The 19534-nt window shown below is 40.3% G+C and overlaps 1 protein-coding gene across 5 annotated transcripts in view; it reads right to left on the reverse strand.

Annotated features, from left to right (window-relative positions):
• CARMIL1 (capping protein regulator and myosin 1 linker 1) overlaps positions 1-19534 on the reverse strand; it is a 196505-nt gene that overhangs the window by 100707 nt on the left and 76264 nt on the right. For all 5 annotated transcript variants that reach the window (XM_069778829.1, XM_069778825.1, XM_069778827.1 and 2 more), the window contains exons 3-9: positions 16461-16511; positions 10871-10930; positions 8501-8622; positions 6404-6501; positions 5978-6048; positions 5775-5848; positions 546-621 (exon numbers count right to left, since the gene is read on the reverse strand). In XM_069778829.1, the coding sequence (XP_069634930.1) occupies positions 546-621; positions 5775-5848; positions 5978-6048; positions 6404-6501; positions 8501-8622; positions 10871-10930; positions 16461-16511 (552 nt within the window). The remainder of the gene's footprint in view (positions 1-545; positions 622-5774; positions 5849-5977; positions 6049-6403; positions 6502-8500; positions 8623-10870; positions 10931-16460; positions 16512-19534) is intronic.

A 19534-nucleotide genomic window follows, 5' to 3' on the forward strand; every position in this document is an offset into this window, starting at 1 on the left:
GCCCCCTTTTTGCTGTTCAGAAAGAAAATCAATGTCACACATCGCTACATACTTATTATTACACAGGGTTAGCTTGAGACAAGTGGGAGAAAAAAAAAATCAGCAAATTGCAATGAAAATTATGAGGAAAACCTGCCTTATATGTGAGGAAAAAATCAGAATCCTGGTAGTTTCTTTCCACCTCCAAAAAGCAACTGAGATCTCTGGCTGCTTAAAGTTAGTTTCCTATTTAGTCACCCAATATTGTTTGGGGGAGCTAGCAACACCTAATGAAATAGTGTTATGCACTACTGTTATTGCCCAACAAAGTTTTCAAACTTTATTCACCTGAAATTTTGACAAGGCCTGACTTTCAGTATTGTTTCTATGGCATGAATTAACTATCCTGATATGATTTTCCTGATAGGATTAAAGGAAAAAAATTTTTCAATACATTGCCCAGTTGTACTTGCCTGAAAAAGTTCACCTTGAAAAATGTAACAGCATCCTCTAAAACACAGCACAGCCTGGTAGGAGCAGGTATACTGTTTCAATTTATTACTTACTAATTTCAGATCCTTGGAGGACAGCTTTGTAAACCACTGATTATACTCCAGAGCAGCAACTATAGGTATTAAGTCTCTAGAAAAAGAAAAACACTTTTACACACATTTCATATAATTGTTTTCTTTGGTCATTTGAAACAATCTCTTAAATGTTCTGCCATATTTAATTCCCCATGCTTTTGCAATGCTAATTGCCTATGATCCCCGTTACAGAAAGCTCTGCATTCTAAAAGACGAGCATCACCAGTAGCTGTGTGTCTTTCTCATATTTTAATACAAATTTTTGACTGGCCAACTGACATCCATTCTCGCATGAATTTTTAAATCAGGAATTTGTCTGGGCTGTCATTCCTACTTTTAGCATTACTTTTTCTTCAGCCTGTGACATATTTAAGCTTCTTAATCACCTCTAATTATAATTTAGCATGACGCTAAAAAGCTTTTTGGCAGTCTGATTATTTAATATAATTCCATGACTGAATGCTTCTAGAGAACACCTCCTTGTCTCATCTCTATAGTTAAATTCCCCCAGGAAGCAGGAGACCTGCAAAAGGATAATGCGACTTTTAGCACAAACCCTCCTTAACTGTAAAAGGGATTTCACAAATGAAATTCTAAATTGTTCCCGTTTTCTTCATTCCAAGCCTCTTAATGTGATCTGCTCTCCCTCTGTTAAGTTTCTCCAGTAACAGATGTTGATAAATGTCATGTACGTACACTACCCCCCAGCAGAATCATTCATCAAGCACCAGCACACCATTTAGCAGTGCAGCACTTGGATCATTTTGATGCAACATATTAAATACATATATACGCCTACACTGGGACTTAAGAGCTACTTGGAAAGCCCTTGTCTATATAATGAAACGAAGAGCTGTAATATACATGAACTTATCAGACCAGCAAAATAATGCCATCCAAGCCTCCGTTTTTGCAGGGAGAAATTTAAATGTACTGGCTTTTATAAGCTAGTCCCACCCCCCCCAGCTCTTCATTCAGGACATATGCAGGTAGGCACAGATCTGCACTAAACACGCAGCAGCCTTCTCCCATCTTCTTTTCCTTCTTCCTCCCCTTCGGTTTTCCTCTACGAACATTCAGACACTTCAGGGTGGTTGTTAAAACACGTAGGAAAGCCAGGAGACAAGGCAACATCATATGGACAAGCCTTCAGCAGGCTATATTAGGAACTGCAGTTGCTAGATTTGGAAGTACAAGCCCATCACTAAGGTAACAGTATGAAGGTGTGGCATTTTGCAGCAAAAGACTGTAGCCCACCAACTGTGAAGCTCATGCAAATAGACCATTTTCACACTCCTGCAGAGGAACTACTGTGTGGTGCCCTTCAAGGATTAAGCTTGTTTTCCATTTGTTCACAGCACACATCAAGTCTTGTGTGAAGTCATTTCCACTGGCACAGGAGAGTCTTACCAGCTTCATGAAGTGTATAGATTTATTTCCATCCACCACGTTGTTTTTGGTCCTACACACACATACTTTATCTCCATATAAAGCAGTAACTGATTAGTGAAATGTTGGGGGGGGCGGGGGGGGGACGACACAGACACCAACCCAAAGGTATTTTGCCCTTAGGCTGGGCAGGTGGGAACCTTGCTATGGAGTAAGGAATGTCCACATAGAGTTCTGTTCCTCCTTTGCCTTCCCCTGGAGCAATTGGTAAGAAGGTAATGAATTAGCAGCTTTGATGTCCCTCTTGCCAGTGCCTTTGCCTTGGAAGTGGAATGAACGTAAGAGTTATTTTTCAGGTGTAATTTTGGTTTATCCACCCAGTGGTAACCAGCCAGCCACAGCTGGTGGTGAATGCTGCAGGGCAAACGTTGCACAGGCTGACGGTACCACCGTCGCACTGGTGGAGCAGAGCTGTAGACCACCACCCCCAAAAGAGGCAGAAGGCACCACCAGCAGATGTATTTCAGCCAGCAGCAGCAGCACCCGTTCCTCCAAAGGAACGGAGGGACAACAGTCAGGGATCACTGACTGCAAGTGTTTACACTACCAGGGAGCTGGTAAGCTGGCTTGGAGGGCTGGCAAGAGCTCAGTACCTTCTGGGCAGGAGACTTGCTGTGGGCAGAATTTGCCTGAGGCCGTCCCCTTCTCCCCTCTCCTCCCCAGGCCGCGGAGGGAAATGGCTGAAGGACACGTGGTGCTCAGAGTTAGTGGGAAAACCATTTCAAGAAGTTAAAGAAACATTGCTGCAGCAGGACAGGAATATTTTAAAACAGATCTACCCATCCGATTTGCAAATTCTCATCTTTAAATAGTTTAGTCTTCCGCAGTACTCAAGGCCTGTTTGTTCAAACCCTAGAGAAGCACAGATACTGGCACTCTTCAGTAAGACCAGCTGCTAACCCCCACACACGCCACCCCACCGCTTCCTCCCCCCATGCCTGAAGACAGTGGAACCTCTGTGTGTTCTGCGGTAGCCTTACTGTCTAGAAACGTCGCTTTATCAGATTCTACCACCTGATTTTAAGGAGAAAATATGTAGTTCAGTCCTTTTTTCATTTTGTTCAAATTGTTGAAGGTGCTTCTGGATCAATGAGGGTCCTTTAGAAATTTACCTCTACTCCTCTTGCTTTGAGCTCACCTAACCTCATTGCACTTGTTACTGAGTTTTCAAAATTATATACTGCTTTATTCCCTTTATTCTATTAAATTCTCGATGTGGTACTAACAACGATCTGAATTCTTTTGCAATACTCTATGAACGAATGCTAACAACCATTTCCAAAAGCTGGGCCTTCTCGTAACTTTCCCTCATTGAGTTATATTGAGTTGCTTAAATTTATTAGTTTGTTCACTAAACTACCATCCAGAATAAAGTAAGATTCACAAAACGTAAACCTGTCCCATCTTAAAATGAAAACAGATTCTATTCTCCTGGAATGCAGAAAATCTCTCCAAGCTTTAACAACATTCAAGCTTCACTAACGCCTTCATGTTTTTTCAACTTCTCTGTACCCCAGTGTATTTAATATGGCAAGAAATCTAAACAGTGCAAAGAAAAAAAAAATTTAACCAATCACACTTTTCTGACAATTTTTTGAATGTCCAAATATGCTAAAATATATGCTACACAGATGAAAATTATGCTACTGAGTTAAATAAGCCCTGTTCACTTTGAGTCTTTTTTTTGCTGTTGTTGTTAAACAATTATATGGTTCGCAGCACAGTGTAACTTCAGATAAAACCTCAGAAGTCATGTTCCCATGCGGCAAGCCATGCTATGCACTCTAAGTGTCAGACACTCTGGGAACTTAAATTCATCTATAATTCATGCCATCTCGTGTTGACCTCTAACAGAAATGCTTTACTAGGAAAAACACAAATTGTTTATTTTTGCAATGCATAGCCCCTGTATCTGGAGAACTGGTGTACCCATCCTACCTCACTTCAGAGCTACTGCACAACATGAAGTTTCAGCAATCCCCAAAATTAGGTGGGCAAGATGTACAACAGTCTCTCAAACTCCAAATCATGATGGCATATTGTTAATTTATAGCATTCTCACTGTGCTAAGTATATCACAAAACACTCACATACATTCTTGAATTGACTGGGATCTCAGATCCTAATTTGTATTTTTAATGAATAAAGTAAGGTTTTGTCTTCCTAAAAAATTTAGTTTTCTTGAAATTTCAATCCAAAACCTTTTTCTCAGTTCAGTCAACATGTAGAAACTCTCATCACAAGAGGGATTGCAAGGCGTGTAAATGGCTCCAAATTTTTTTGAAGCTTTGGACTTACAGAATCATGAGACATTTAATAAAGTCTTTTATTAACAACACATTTCCTCAGTGACGTCAATTTTGTATGGTATGCTTCAATGAAAAGCTTCTGTGAAGCAACAAACCCATTATTCCATTTTCCGAAAGCTAAGATACTCTAAATACTTACACTTCTTCTATCTGCTATTTCCTAATAAGCAATATTTTTCACTCCCAATAAATTGTTCAAACATTTAATTTCTATTGAAGCTGCATATCTGTAAGTCACTTTCTCAGGAATACCCCATGGTCTTCACAGTACTTCCAACTTGCAATATCTTTAAAGCATTCTTATGTTCTTGTCCCACATTTGCTTGTGCTGAATAGTATTCCTTTCCTTATCAACCAAACCAACTTTCCTAACCAACCAAACAGTCTTTGGCTACATCCGTCATGCACTAGTTGCAGCCCTGTAGTCTTGTTCAAGTTATTTCTGAATTAGCTAACACAGGTACAGCTTAGTAACTTTGCCATGGGATTCAGTGCAGACTGTGAAAACCCGTCACAGAAGCTAAGTAAGTATATCAGTGGGGTTTTTTTGCAAGTTTACATACCTGATAGCTTAAAGCTGCAAAGAATGCTGTGGCAAAATACTCTTATTTATCTACCTCCAAGTTCAGCCTTCCTGTTACAATATTTTAACATTGTACCCCTGACAGATTCTTAATTCTTCCACTGCGCTTTCCCAAAGAAACAAATGCTTTCTCTATCTTATTTACAGTTTCTTAAAGTTGTCATTTTCCTTGTATAATGATGGATTTTAGTTAAGACTTCCTCTCATTTCCTCCTACTTAAGTATCTTCAGATTCAACTTTCTTAGAATCCAATTTTCTCAGCCAGCTAAATTCAGTAAACCAAATACAACACTTAGCTAAGTTTCAGCATCTCATAGTAAAATTACCCTCAATTAGTTCCTTTCTGGAAGTACACAGTTTTGATAGCATCTATTGTAAGTGGAGAAACTACTGGCTGGAATTCAGTTGAACAATTTAAACCTTCTACTGACTTGCTGACAAAAATAATTTCCTTTACTGTGTACACCATGAGAAAAAAAGATTCTGCATAAATACAGACTGCATAATTTCCTTTTTTTACTTTGCCCACCAGATGTAGTTGCATGTTTTCTCTGCTGAATTTGAGCTCTTATATCCACCATCACAGGAAAAGCTTCTATCTGTTAACTTTTTGGAGTGCTTCCAATAGCAAAATATATTTATCTTCTCAGACTCCTCAATGAAATGTGCTCTCCATGGGGCTTTCGTGCAAAACCAGCAGCTTTGTGCTGAAAACTAAAAATGCTAGAGATGGTCATTTCAGAGGTCTACACATTCAAGTAACAGCTATGGGACCATCCCACTTTAGCACAGGCAGGCGAACCGTATTGCAAGGGGGAACAAGGAAAGTTTGCAAAATATTAGCATGATTACTGCATATTGTTTACCTGTGGTCAAGGTGGCTGAAGTCTTGCAAATTCAACTCTCTGGTATCTTGTGTCAGATAAATTGTATCGACATCCTGTTAAAAATACATAACCAAATACATCTTTACAGAACTGTTGGTTTTTTCCAAGTATTATGATTTACCTGCTCTTTCATCATTTGTACAGTTAGCTGAAAAGAGCTCCAGAACACGACATGTACTTACCCACTGTACTTCTTCTCTATAGGGAAATCCAAGCCAATCGCAAACACAGGCATACATCTGCGAAAAGCCTCCTAAAAACAACCCAAGAGAGTATTTAACATAATAGTAAAACAAGCAAACAAACAAACAAGCATCTAAAAGGATACTTTAATACTTAAAGATCCAGTCTTTCAAAACTCACTCTCTTTTTCTCTCAGAAGGCTGTCCATTGTGCTGCTGAAAGAAACTCAGACTATCCTATCTTTGCTTGGCAGGTTGCAAGAAAGCTTAAAATAGTTCCTTCACCTACCAATCAGAAGTCTGCTCCGTACTAATTACACCTTAGAACTAATTACACCTTTACAAGCTTCTGCCAGAAATAGAATTAAACTTCCTAACACTGCAATTCCAGCCTTTTTATATTTGAGCCTTTGAATTTATTCTCACCACAAGGTCCAAGTTCTGCCACTGTCTGACTGTCCCACAGGGCCTGGAGATTAGCCAGTCTTTCTGAAGGCTCCATAGTTACTTTTTTCAGAATCCTCCTAGATGCAAAAGGGGAAGGGAAAAAAGAAAAAATCATTCATGACTTTGAAAGTACTTTTAAATTCATAAATCTTCTTTATTTCAAGTACAATTTTAAATGAGTGTATAGAAGAATTACCATCTTTAATACAACCGACTTTTCTGCCTAAAAGTCACACACATCATCATGCCTCCCAGCAGGAGTAACATTTATTTGTCTCTTCTTTAATGATTAACCCTGTGACTACTGGAGCAACTGAGTCCTCTTCTGTGCCAGGATGACCCAAGCTAAGCAGGCTTGTGGCCCTCAACTAATACAAGAATGACCAAAATAGGGGAGACATGGCATTACTGGTTACGCTGAAACCACTGCTATTTATACAGTGCTTTTATGCAGTAAAAGCATTATGGTGCAAAGAGCCACAGAGCATGCTGAGTAGCTGCCTGTGGCCTCTAGGCTGCACTCTGGGTACCCAGCTTCATTCTTTGCAATCTGGTTGTGTTCCTCCTCCCCTAAACAAAAACACAATCCCTTCCCACCTTTTCAGAAATGAAACGATCTGTTTTTCTGAATGACAGGACTGCCTCATAAACTGCAGAATTCCATAAAACAGAGGGGAAGAATTAATAAGAGATATTAATGGGAGAAACCTCTTTCCCCCTTTTTGCTTGTTCTGGTCTTATATGATCGGCATAACTCCAGTGCCTTCATTTTGGAAAGTGTAAATGGCTCCAAATTTGAGAGGAGAGTAAGAAATTTGGTTTCTTTTCCAGGAACCAAGTTCTCCATACAGCTACACCAAATGCTCCAGCAATGTTCTCAAGAAAGCCCAAAGAAAACATGTATAGGTCTCAAGGCCTTCACAGACACTCAAACATGCACAGCCTGCAGCCCTCTTTACTCTTTTTGCCTACATTTCTCACATCGTTACTGAGGTTTTATGGCAAACCTGTTCACAAATATTCACTTGTATGTGTGCTTTTTGAAGGAAAAGCTTGATCTCCATTAAGGCAGTTAATAATACTGCCACAGAAGGAAACTGGAAGTAAAAAAAGAAACTGCCAGCCAGAGTTTATGAACTTGATTTCCTACTCCACCTACAGGAAAGGTGAATAATAAAGACAGGCACCCAAAATAAAACATGTAAATTTAGCCTGACCATTTATATCTAATGTCTGTTTCAAAAGCTCACTTAGAAAGATCAGTGTATCCCAGAAAATTCTTTTGCACAGTCCACTTTCTCTAATATCGCTGAAAAGCAGGAGCTGAAGAAAGTAATAGTAGAGCTGCATGATCTGGTAGAGAGTGATGAAGATGAGGCAAGGACAGAGAGAAGAAATAAAATTAAATGAAGAAAAACTACTGAGAACTGCTGCAAGATGATAAAATTCAGAGGCACAGATACAAGAAAAAAAGACAACCAAAGGCAAGAACAAAAAAAAAAAAAAGCAGCAGAGCAAAAAAAGGTAGATAAGGAGATGTGTGATCCAAGGAGCCGGTTACACCATGGAAAGTATATGACAAGACTGCCCAGGGCTCAGTTTTGAAGAGCAAGGCTCCCAATCATGTGCATCATTTCACAAACACTGAAAGCAAACAGAACTTTTCCCTTCTCTCCCAACTCAGATTTTACTTCTAGAAAAAAAAAACCCACTGAGTATCATAGCTGGTTTAGGGGAAAGGAGTAAATTACAACAAAAAAGCCAGAGCCTAAGCTATACCTAAGGTTGGAAAGGCAATAAGTTAAAATGAAAACTTAAGACTCCAAATGCCTGCATCACCCATTCAAAACAAAGGCTCTTTTGACCCTACAGAGCATGGATAGCCTACCGATGCTCTGCACAGCCTCCTGGCTCTGTCATATACCTGCATAAAAGCTTACTGCTTGCCTCAAGGTTTTCTCATACCCTCGGTGCACTTCTGAGGTCAGGGTGGGGAGACCCATGGACAAAAAGTGGTGGCTTGTCACCCTTTCCACACAATCTGTTGCCACTAGAGGTGTCCTAAAAAACACTTACACTGGTGAGAGGCCAGGGAATATCTTCCTGAGGCAGGTCCCAATGTGCGCCAGCACCTCGTTCACATCCTCTGAGGATGCCATCTTCATGGAGATGCTGCATTTCTCAGTTTCCATAATCAACTGCAAATAAGAGGAACTGGGTATCATATAATTCATGTCCATTTAAAAAGGAGAGCATTTTGAATGCCAGCTGAATGCTTTGCATGCTGGTAGGAATCTGTTATTCTTTAAGACATGATATGACAACACTCCAGGTAAAGTTTCAGAAGTTGTTCTTGAATGTACAAGACCCCTGTACTCAAACTTTGCTTTTCCTAACAGTGCCCTGCTTCCCACAGGAATAAAAGTTTCAAAGGATCTTGACCTCAGCTGACATTCTGAAACCCAAGAACTTTTCACAGCATTGTCCTCTTTTGAAACACATCCCAGAACACCAGGAGAAACAAGCGCAGCCTGACAGGAAACTATTGAATGAGCAGGGCCTGCTTCCTACAGCAAAAAGTAAAAGTTTTTAATGGCTGTGATCCCCTGGAAAAGCTCTAATGCTTTGATCTATGCCGTTTAAGAAAATGTTACGGTAATGTATTGTCTTGGCTCAGATGAAGCAGTAACTCAGCTAACATTACTGTCCTGCTGTCTAGGGGATACGTGCTTCAGTGAGGGGGAAACATAAAGCCTTTTGCAACCCATCTCTGTTATATATTGAGTGTTCATAACCAAATCAGATTACTGTATGACTGAGACATCAGGTCTGCTGCTGCTTTCAGCTGCATCACAGGAAGCAATGTAATGTTTCTGTATTCTCCAATGTGAATATTCAGCACAGCCCAAGTCATAAACCCTTTTAGATGAGGAGCCGTGCAGACACAGTAAGAAGCTAACATTAGGAATAAATAAGAAGTGTAGATAGACAGTACGAGAGGGGACACTGCAGTATGCTACAGAAGATTGGGGTTTTTTATTGAAACTGGTTACCAGAGCTCTTCTGGTTCCCAGTCCATGTCTAGGGTCATCACCAGGATAACCCTTGAAGAGGTGGTATTATCCCAAAAGCACAACAAAAATCTTCACACCTTTTCCCACCAACTCAACTCCTTTCTGGACCTGTTGCTCTCACTCCCTGAAGATGAATGAGTGGGCAAGTTACTACTGTTTTTCATAGTCACCAATATTAGCACATTTCCCTACATTACTCAGTCCATTTGTTCACTTATCTTACAAGTGGGAAGCTCTTCATGGCTTTCTGTGAGATGCCTAGTAGAAGACTACATCCTTCAGGTATCACAGATATAACATGCCGTTGGTAGGAAAACTGCAACAGTACAATTTGCCCTGCAAGCAATAATCTAGGATTCTGCCTGCCTTCAGCTTTAAGCCTCACACATTCAAAACACAAATGAATGTAAACATGCAAAACCTTAAAAAATATTTCAGGAAAACAGTATGCTAAGTGAGACTGCTGGAAATCCCTTGTAAACCCTGCTACGGCAGTGATTGTCTATGCCCCTAGGAATAATTAGCATTAGCTACAATGGCATTTTAGTACCTTAAATAAATAAAGCCACAAAAACATACACAGTATTTAGTAAATGTCTTCCCATTAAAGAGATAAACATCTGGACTTTTTTTTTCTCCTCCTTCAAGGAAAAGCATCAAAAGCCAGGTTAAAAAGATGACATATTAAACACAATGAGAGCTTTTCAGAGTCCAAATAAAGTGTCAGATGCTCCTATTTTTAAAAAGCTCTTTCAAAGCCAAACACGCATAAAACACATTGAAGACTTTGATACAATTGAACTGTCAAATCTTGTCAACATTTTCATCTTATGAACGAAAAACGTATTAAAGGCATTCTTCTTTTCAGCACCTTCTCTTTGACATTCATTTTTTTGGACACATAACTTGCTGTCAAATATATTTTGTGTTGTATATAGTAATGGTATCAAAAATAGTTGGAAGCAAACCATTTCTGCCTGCAACGTAAGCAGTAGCTTTTGACTTCACCATAAAGGTATACACCACAGAAGCCATTCAAGCTTGCATGGTGATGATTATATACTAGCCACCATTGCTTTATCATCTCCGAGAAAAACATTCACTTAAGAGACAAATAAAAACTTGTACCATATTGAACTGGGCGGGGGGGGGGGGTGTATTTATTGTCATCCCACCTGCACAACACATTCCTAAAATTGACTCTCTAAATTCTTATCATTATCGTTAAGACTTTAAAGCATCATGAATGTAGGAGTGCAAACATAGAGCGTACTCACCGGATGGGGACACCTGCATGTTGGAGCATTACCTCCTTGACTGGAACAGATTTAGCAATGAGTAAACAAGTATCTTTTATCTAGAATACACTCACCTGACCCGGTTTACTGGAAGTTACTCCTTGGATTTCCAAGTAGCTGAAAGTTAGTTCTAGCTGTAGTTAAAAAAGAAAATGCCACGTTAATGCAAACATCATCTTATTCTAAAGAGCACTTATACTTTTCAATGAGGTTAAGAAAACCTTGAACCAGGCTAATGTTATTTTGCATCAATTTCTGTAACTGACACTAAGTATTTGTTAATATCTTATCTGATTGCATTTTACACTAAAAGAGCAGTTACCTCTGCTTGTTACAGATTCAGATGGTTATTAGACGTTACAGGAATACCACATTGGAGCTTTTATTGGAAACTATAAGGACATAAGCTTATAACAAAATTTATGACAAAATTTTATAGTAAAAAGCATTGCTTATACAACACCCTACTGATGTGTACCCTTGTGACTGAATAATCATTAATTACAATACTCACAACATCACATATTACTCCTTCATTAGTTACACTGATCATAGATGTGAAAAATTTTACTGCACAGAAGCTGAAGGGACATGCACACACAATTTTTTTTGTATACGTATGTAAATAAAAATAGAATAGATAGATAGATACAGATATGGATATATAAATACTCAAGACTGCTTTAGCATGTCTAAAAGTATGAGAGGAAATAATGCATTAGCTTTGCCTGAGTGGGTTATCTGGACAACAGTCAGGGTAGGCAGGGCAGAAGGGGGAACATCCTGAATCCAAATGGAAGCTTAGAAGAAGGCAGGAAAGTCCCCTTCTCCAAGGACAAATCTAGGGCTACAGGGAACATGCTAAGATCTGAATTCACAACTACGTAGACAAACATCTTGACAGCTGAGATAAGCAGAAAGAAACAAACCTCTTGGACTGAATCATAACTACAGGGCAAGACATTAGCATGGTCATTTCCTTTTATTTATCATTAAAACCATTGTAACTGAGCAGTCTGTCTGAATTGCACAAAGTTTCCTGTACTTTATCTTATCCTAGGTTCACAGTCAGGGTGCTCCCAGGCTAACTGGCAAACACCATATTATTCCATTTCCGTATTATTGGCAATCCTTTTCCCTTCAGTTGCCCTCATGATTTGACAGCATCGAAGACAGACGCACCCCTCAGCCATCTCTGTGCAAAGTTCACCTTCCACCAAAGACCTAACTTTGTGACCAAACTTAACTCTCAAGTTTTTGAGAAGTCTTCACGTGACTTATTTCACTTATTTTGCTGCAGGGGCAGCATCCACAGCAAACAGGCAGTTTCAGACAGGGGTGCCATTTTGGCTGCTTACAAAGCAAGGGTACGCAGGGAACCAAGGCAGGAGAGGCAGAAACAGCGCAAGCGTCTTCCCAGTACTCACACCGACACCTTGCATTTTTGCAAGGGTAAGACATTCACTTTTCGTCAGTCCTCTTCAGTGCCTTATTTCTAAGATAAAGCTGGCAATCTTTTGTGATGACAGGACAGGGCCCCATACAGTTGATTCAGGCCAGAAAGAAAGAAAGGAAAAAAAAAAAAAAACCAAACCAAAAAAAAAAGGGGGGGGGGGGGAAATCCATAGCAGCTCTTGTTGGCTACTGGAGTAAGGTAGACTACACATATAGAAGCGAAAGGCTCTTTCTCCAGTGCTAGTCAAATTAAACAAATATATGAGACTATCTAACATTTGTTTACCCAAATCACAATGAAATTTTAGGGAAAAGTTTCTATGATTGAAATCCGTCCTATTTAGCAAATTGTTTACCTACCAGATTGAAGGTTCTGCTTTTGCTAATGTACTGGGTATGTGCAAACATATATATGTGTACACACGATCAAAAACACTTTTCTACTCCTGAGAAAAGTTTACACAGATTGAGACTCAAGAATTCAATCTGCGAAAATCCTCTTGACTAGAATTAACAAATACCAGGAAGTATGGCAACATCTTTCATTCATTTTTGTAATTAAAAACATGGATTTACAGTCCTTGCTTTGCAGGAAAAATATAGAACACATTCTAAACATCATCTATCTCAAACTATGAAATAATTTTTACAAGGTTTTAAAAAGCATAATCTCATTTATTACCTAAAATTATATTTTTTTTTAAATCCTCTTAAAAGGCTATGACTGCCTCTCATTTGGGGACCCTTCAGTTACCACGACAGCTAATTTCACAGTTTCCATTTTTTTCAATCAAAACTTAATGAAAGCTGGCACTAGAAATATATTCACAAACCTGAATTACACTCCCACAAATACTTCATACACTTATCTGTGGCCTTGATGACACATCCAAAATTTACTAATGTTGCAATTACATTTTATATAGACTGTAGCAAGAATTAGTAGGTTTTAAGTATGGCACTTCTTTCCTATCAATCCATCTAGATTAGTGGAAATGAACTGGTTGTGTTATCAATTAATATGTATAATATGATTGTAATAACCAGGGAACTGCTAAACTCCTGTATACAGCCCCCATCAGTTAATATTTAAAATAGGGAAACAATAACTAGACATGATTTAGGGTTTAGGAACTAACTAACAAGGGGATCGAGTGCACCCTCAGTAAGTTTGCAGATGACACCAAGTTGGGTGGGAGTGTTGATCTGCTTGAGGGTAGGAAGGTTCTACAGAGGGATCTGGACAGGCTGGATCGATGGGCCGAGGCCAATTGTATGAGGTTCAACAAGGCTCAGTGCTGTCGGGTCCTGCACTTGGGTCACAACAACCCCATGCAGCGCGACAGGCTTGGGGAAGGGGGGCTGGAAAGCTGCCCGGCAGAAAAGGACCTGGGGGTGTTGGTCAACAGCCAGCTGAATATGAGCCGGCAGTGTGCCCAGGTGGCCAAGGTGGCCAAGGGCATCCTGGCCTGTATCAGAAATAGTGTGGCCAGCAGGAGCAGGGAGGTGATCGTCCCCTGTATTTGGCACTGGTGAGGCTGCACCTCGAGTCCTGTGTTCAGTTTTGGGCCCCTCACTCCAAGACAGACATTGAGGTGCTGGAGCGTGTCCAGAGAAGGGCAACCAAGCTGGTGAAGGGTCTAGAGCACAAGTCTTACGAGGAGCGGCTGAGGGAACTGAGGTTGTTTAGTCTGGAGAAAAGGAGGCTGAAGGGAGACCTGATCGCTCTCTACAACTACCTGAAAGGAGGTTGTAGTGAGGTGGGTGCTGGTCTCTTCTGTCAGGTGGCTGGAGACAGGACGAGGAAATGGCCTCACGTTGCAGCAGGGGACGTTTAGATTGGATATTAGGAAAAATTTCTTTACTGAAAGGATTGTGAGGCATTGGAACAGGCTGCCCAGGGAAGTGGTGGAGTCACCATCCCTGGAGCTGCTCAAAACCCATGCAGACGTGGCATTTCAGGACATGGTTTAGCGGGCATGGTGGTGTTGGGTTGATGGTTGGACTTGATGATCTTAAAGGTCTTTTCCAATCTAAACGATTCTATGATTCTATTAGACAATGGGGCTTCATGTTTATGTCAGAAAAGGTAATGGATTGTGGTCTGATCAACAAAACTTGAAGAAGTAGGTAAAAGGTAATTCCTACAGGGGGAGATCGTGACCACCAACTCACTGACCACCTACTCAAATGATACCACCTACTCAAAAGATGACAATGAAGGAAGAAGACAAAGTCTGCGTGCTAATTTACATGAGAGGTGAAGAAGAACGAACCAATCATTACGGGAAATAATAATGAATGTGTATTACTTAAGTATATAGATGTGGGAATTTTTGAGACAAAGGTGTGCTGTCTTGAGACAGGCACCCCTTCATGCACATCAGTGAAATTAATTTGAAAATACCTCAACTCTGTGTGTTATTGGCCTGCACACCAGGTAAACGAACCCCGTTTGGGGGACAACAATTGCACCCGAGTATGAAGTTATGAGGTGGCAATTGTAATGTTCTTGCTCTAAAGGTATTTGTGTGAGTTGGTATTACAGTTAATCAACCTTTATTCCTTTTAACTTTGATTGTTGTTTAGTAGATATATCTCAACAGCATTGTTTAAGGAAAAGTGAAGCTTGGCATCAGATGTAGTAAAAACAGTCACTCAGAACTGGCCATCTCTCAGCATACTCAATTGTGTGAGAGGTCCCTGGAGGAATAAAGTGTCTTTGCTGCATGTTCTCAGCTGTCTTGCTAGCAGTTACTGCATGCCAGTTATATGGAAGTTCTTAGGCTCAGAAAGCTTCTGAGCAGCTTTTGAAAATATTACAGACTTTAGAAAATTCAGTGACTTTCACTAATCCTGCTAGAAAAGAAATGCATTTTCAACCATCCTAATAGTTGTTCAGATATAAAAGTTTACATTTGACAAAAACCATGAGCAGACACCATTTTTTCTGATCACTTTTCTTCCATTTATCACTAAAGTAACAATTTTGTTGTATTCTAGATTTCCATGAAAACAGAAACAAGTTTTTTGATTAAGTAAATCCATTTAATAAAAAGAGTTTTGAGAAGTATCTGTAATGCTAAACTAGAAGTAGAGCTATTCCTTACTACACCGAGCCCTAGCCTTCAAGAGCTTTTTAATGAATTACAATGGCTTTGCTATTATCTAACAAGATCACCATCACCACCTGTCCATCATACTGCCACTGCACTGATGTCTGAGGTGTTCATCAATTCTTTCTATGTTTCCATGCAACCAGTCATCAAACCCTGTCTTAAAACAGGCTGCAAACTGCAGTGATCCAAAAGCCAACAGACAACCAACCAAAGATATCTGTGCCGCAGGGACAGGTGACCAACTGAGGGAAATAAATTTCAGCAGAAATTCAAACTAGTCATCCTACCTGTCAGTCAGCTTCTTCAAATTATAGGTAAGGCACAGTCATATTTACGAGTGACCATAACTGAAAACCTGGTATCAGTTGTTCCATTTATTGATCCTGTTCTAGAAAGCATATACACACACCCACACACACTTACACACCCACACAGACACACATATGTATGTGCAAAACACAACAGAATAGGACTTATGCCAAATTCCCATTCATTGATTCCAAGCTGGACAAGAGATTTCTTCCACATCAGTCATTTTCGTTCATGTGGAAATTATCTTTCTCTGCTACAACAATCATTACGAGTTGTCACAGGATTAGAAAAAATAATTCACTGGCATTAACAAGGCAGGTTAGCAAGATGCTTTTCAAAATGAACCACAGAAATCATCAGAAAACAGCAGAATTTAATAAAACTCAACAAAATTTCTGTCTCCAAATCAAATGCATTTCTATTTGACACTACAAACACTAAAGGGAATAATGCCATCAGCTTGTTTGGACATAAACTGTCCCACTACAAAGGTTATCAGGCTCATCTCACAGTTCTTCAGGTCAGTGTTTCCAACATAATTCTTCATCAACCTGCATTTCTAGAAATTAAAAATCCTCTGAAACAGTATATATAAATTGACAAATCCATTTAAGACAGACACTAATGGAAGCACCATTCTAATTCAACACCATGCAACACACCATTCCTCAATTTTTTTATAAACAGATGCACATGTATAACTAAAATATGCTAAGTTCCTGCAACTTACATTTGTATCTAAAAAACCAGAGTATTTATAGAAGCACAGTGGCTTTACCTTGGTGGGAATCCGAGATGTTAAAAGAAATGCCCGACATGATGCCAACACCTGTTATAAAAAGAAGAACAGAATTTGTAAGAAATATTTAATTTATCAGGAATGTTATTAAAGATTCTTTTCCAGGAAAATCCTGAAACCAGAGGGAAAAAGCCTCTAGTAGTGAGTGTTGATTCCCTTTGCTGTCATACACCGAAGGAAGCAAAACTGGGCTCAGATCCAGTAGAGCATAGTGAAGAGACTGCTGCAATCTGATCAGCTATAAGCTAGTTAGTACAGCATCGAGCTGCAAGAAATTTATTTAATCAATCTCTCAAGAACATCTAATAGCAATCTTAGTGACATTTTAAAAAGAAGTAAGAATAAGAAGTCCTACCAGGAACATATGATGGACTCAAATATAACAAAAATATCCAAAATAAACATGATATTATTAGTAATGCAAGAGACCATAAGCAAACATTTGCTTTAGACACACTCAGTGTATTTATAGAGTAACAATGCAGAGACTTCTCATTGACACCACCTGCATTTCTTCTCCAGCAAGGACAATGGAAAAACGTGGTTAGATTAGTGAGACCAGTGACTCTGGGGAGAAAACACAACAAAACAAATATTTTGGAAGTTATTGCCAATCAAAATATAATGATCTATAAAAGTACCACTCCAATCTCCAGTAGCACATCCCACTCACAGATTTTACGCTTTGCAAAAGGAACGACTCATTTTGCAAAACTAGAGTATTGCTTTTTTATTTATCTGCCTACAGAATTAGCTACTGTTGGCTCCATCTTTTTCCAGACAAAAACCTGAAATGAACTTAATTCAAACATCTGGATCCAAATCCCACAGCACGTGCAGAGCTCTTCACACAGCTGGGACCTCCTGAACCCAGTTCTGCTTGGTAAGCATCCATCTCTAGGTGAGCAGGTTTGACACAAAACATGTTCCTTGCTTGGAGAGCAAGAACCAGCCTGAGAAGGCAACCCAGCACCCAGCTCCAAACGCCATTCAAATGCTTCTGAGACTGAGTTTCAGCTTCGGCATCTCAGCTGAAACACATCTTGCTAAAACCTAAGAGCATGAATGTTGCTATATGCTAGTGTTGGATTTTAGCAGACTGTTTCAGGGTTGATGTGATTAGACCTAGTGCTCTGGTTATCACTGATGTAGATGGACCCAAACCCTTGTGGAATAGTAACCACTGCCTCCTGTAAGGCTCACCCCTTCACTGAAGGCCTGTTACGCTGGCTGGCATATCCAGGCCGTCAGACTTGGCATATCCAGCCTCGTCCCCTTGCGCTCATGCATGGGGGAGAAAGTCTCTCCTGCTCTCCTCCCAGCCGTGCCTATCGCAAGTACGCCTTCTGCAGTACGGCATGCAGAGAAAGGGGAAGGGCGAGTCAGAGGGGTTTTACCACAACCGCACTTACCCCAGCCAGACAGCATCTCTCTCTCACAGTAATAAAACCTTGATTCTTTTCCCTTCCCCACCCACCTCCTCAGGGCAGCCGCCCACAGCAGGTGCACCTCACTCTCCTGGGAGCCTCTGGGGAGAATCACACCCTCAGTCACAGCCCTGCGTGCTCACAAGAAAAGCTTCCCTATCAGTAAGGGTGCCCCTCTTGCCCATCATCGCACCCACAAACAAGCCGCCCAGCTCTGAAGAGGGGTAGGCGATCAGGCACCCTCCCTGCACCAGCACCACCAGCAAAATGCCTCCAGACCAGTAGGCAGAGCAGCTGCAACAGCTTCTCCTGATCCGCTTCTGCTCGCCACATCTCAGGTGCAGAAGTGAGATAGTCAGGGGAAGGGACAGCTTTTGAAGAGCTGCTTTCTGTATTTACCTTCTAGGTAGCGGCCTACAACATTAGAGGGATCAGTGTTCATGTGTATGCCACCACAGTGGGACAGCTGGTTACAGGAAAATCACGTCACAGTCCTGTTATAAAACATTTGCCTGCATATATGGGTGCAAGCTACTTCATGAGCATTGACAAGGTCCCTTTAACGTGATTACAGTACACATGAGCCGTCCAAATAACAAAGTTAAATGCAAACCAGGTAACCAGAAGGCTGTAACACAAGTATGTTGGAAAAGGATGTTCCAACAGAGCACGTGTCAGTGTATATTCTCATGGCAGATGTACCAATGCTCCCCAAATGATCTTGCTAAAACCAACAAAGCTGAAGTACCCACTTACCTTAAGAAGATGTAGTCACATACAAAGGAGAGGACTACTGTAAGATGATAGTCCCCATTCAGCCGGTAAAGAAACGACTCCTGAGCAAATACAATGGTACAAAAAAGCCTGAGCCCTCTAATCCAGTAACACTGAGGTTTCTACAGTTTTCACAGTTGAGACTGTCACAAACAAGTAAGGGTTTGATTTTTAAATAAAGCCAATTGAAGCCAAGGTCAACTATTATTGCAAAATTAAAGACATCTGCATTTTAACATCACCGTTTTTTTTCACATTTAGCAACACAGTAGTCTCTACTCCAAATCAACTTGAGACTTGTTGGATAAGCTGCGAAACATGAACAGTTTTCAGTGACCTCTTTCTCCTCAATAAGGCTTCAGTGCATAAATAAATAATGGCTATTAAGATACTGGCTCTCCCATGTCAATAGGATTCTGCACGGTTGTTAGTACTTGCAAGGGCAACAGAACATATATTATAGACTACTTAAACCAACGTATCACTCTATTTCTTCCCTTGTGAAATACCATGCTGGCGCCAAAGGCAGTGGCATCCGGAGGTGTTTTCACACTGACAGTTCAAGGCCCCTTTTAAGCACAGAGCTATTTTTGTGAAGGAAGTCCTAGGTCTCTCTGCATTCCTCTGACATGAATAACGAGTATGTGCTTAATTGCACAATTGTCTAGGGCTTTCAGAAGTATCCAGGAGTACTGCGTTTTACGAATAGGCAAATTCTAGATCTCCTGGAGTTTTTAATTTCTTCATACAAAGAAACCAAAAAGCAGAAGTAGCCACCAGTTACTCTCTAGCAGTTCTCAAACATTTTACGGAAAATATTCTGCCACTGTTACACTTATTTTGTACCCAGGG

Source organism: Haliaeetus albicilla, chromosome 3, assembly GCF_947461875.1.
Source record: "Haliaeetus albicilla chromosome 3, bHalAlb1.1, whole genome shotgun sequence".
NCBI lineage: Eukaryota > Metazoa > Chordata > Aves > Accipitriformes > Accipitridae > Haliaeetus > Haliaeetus albicilla.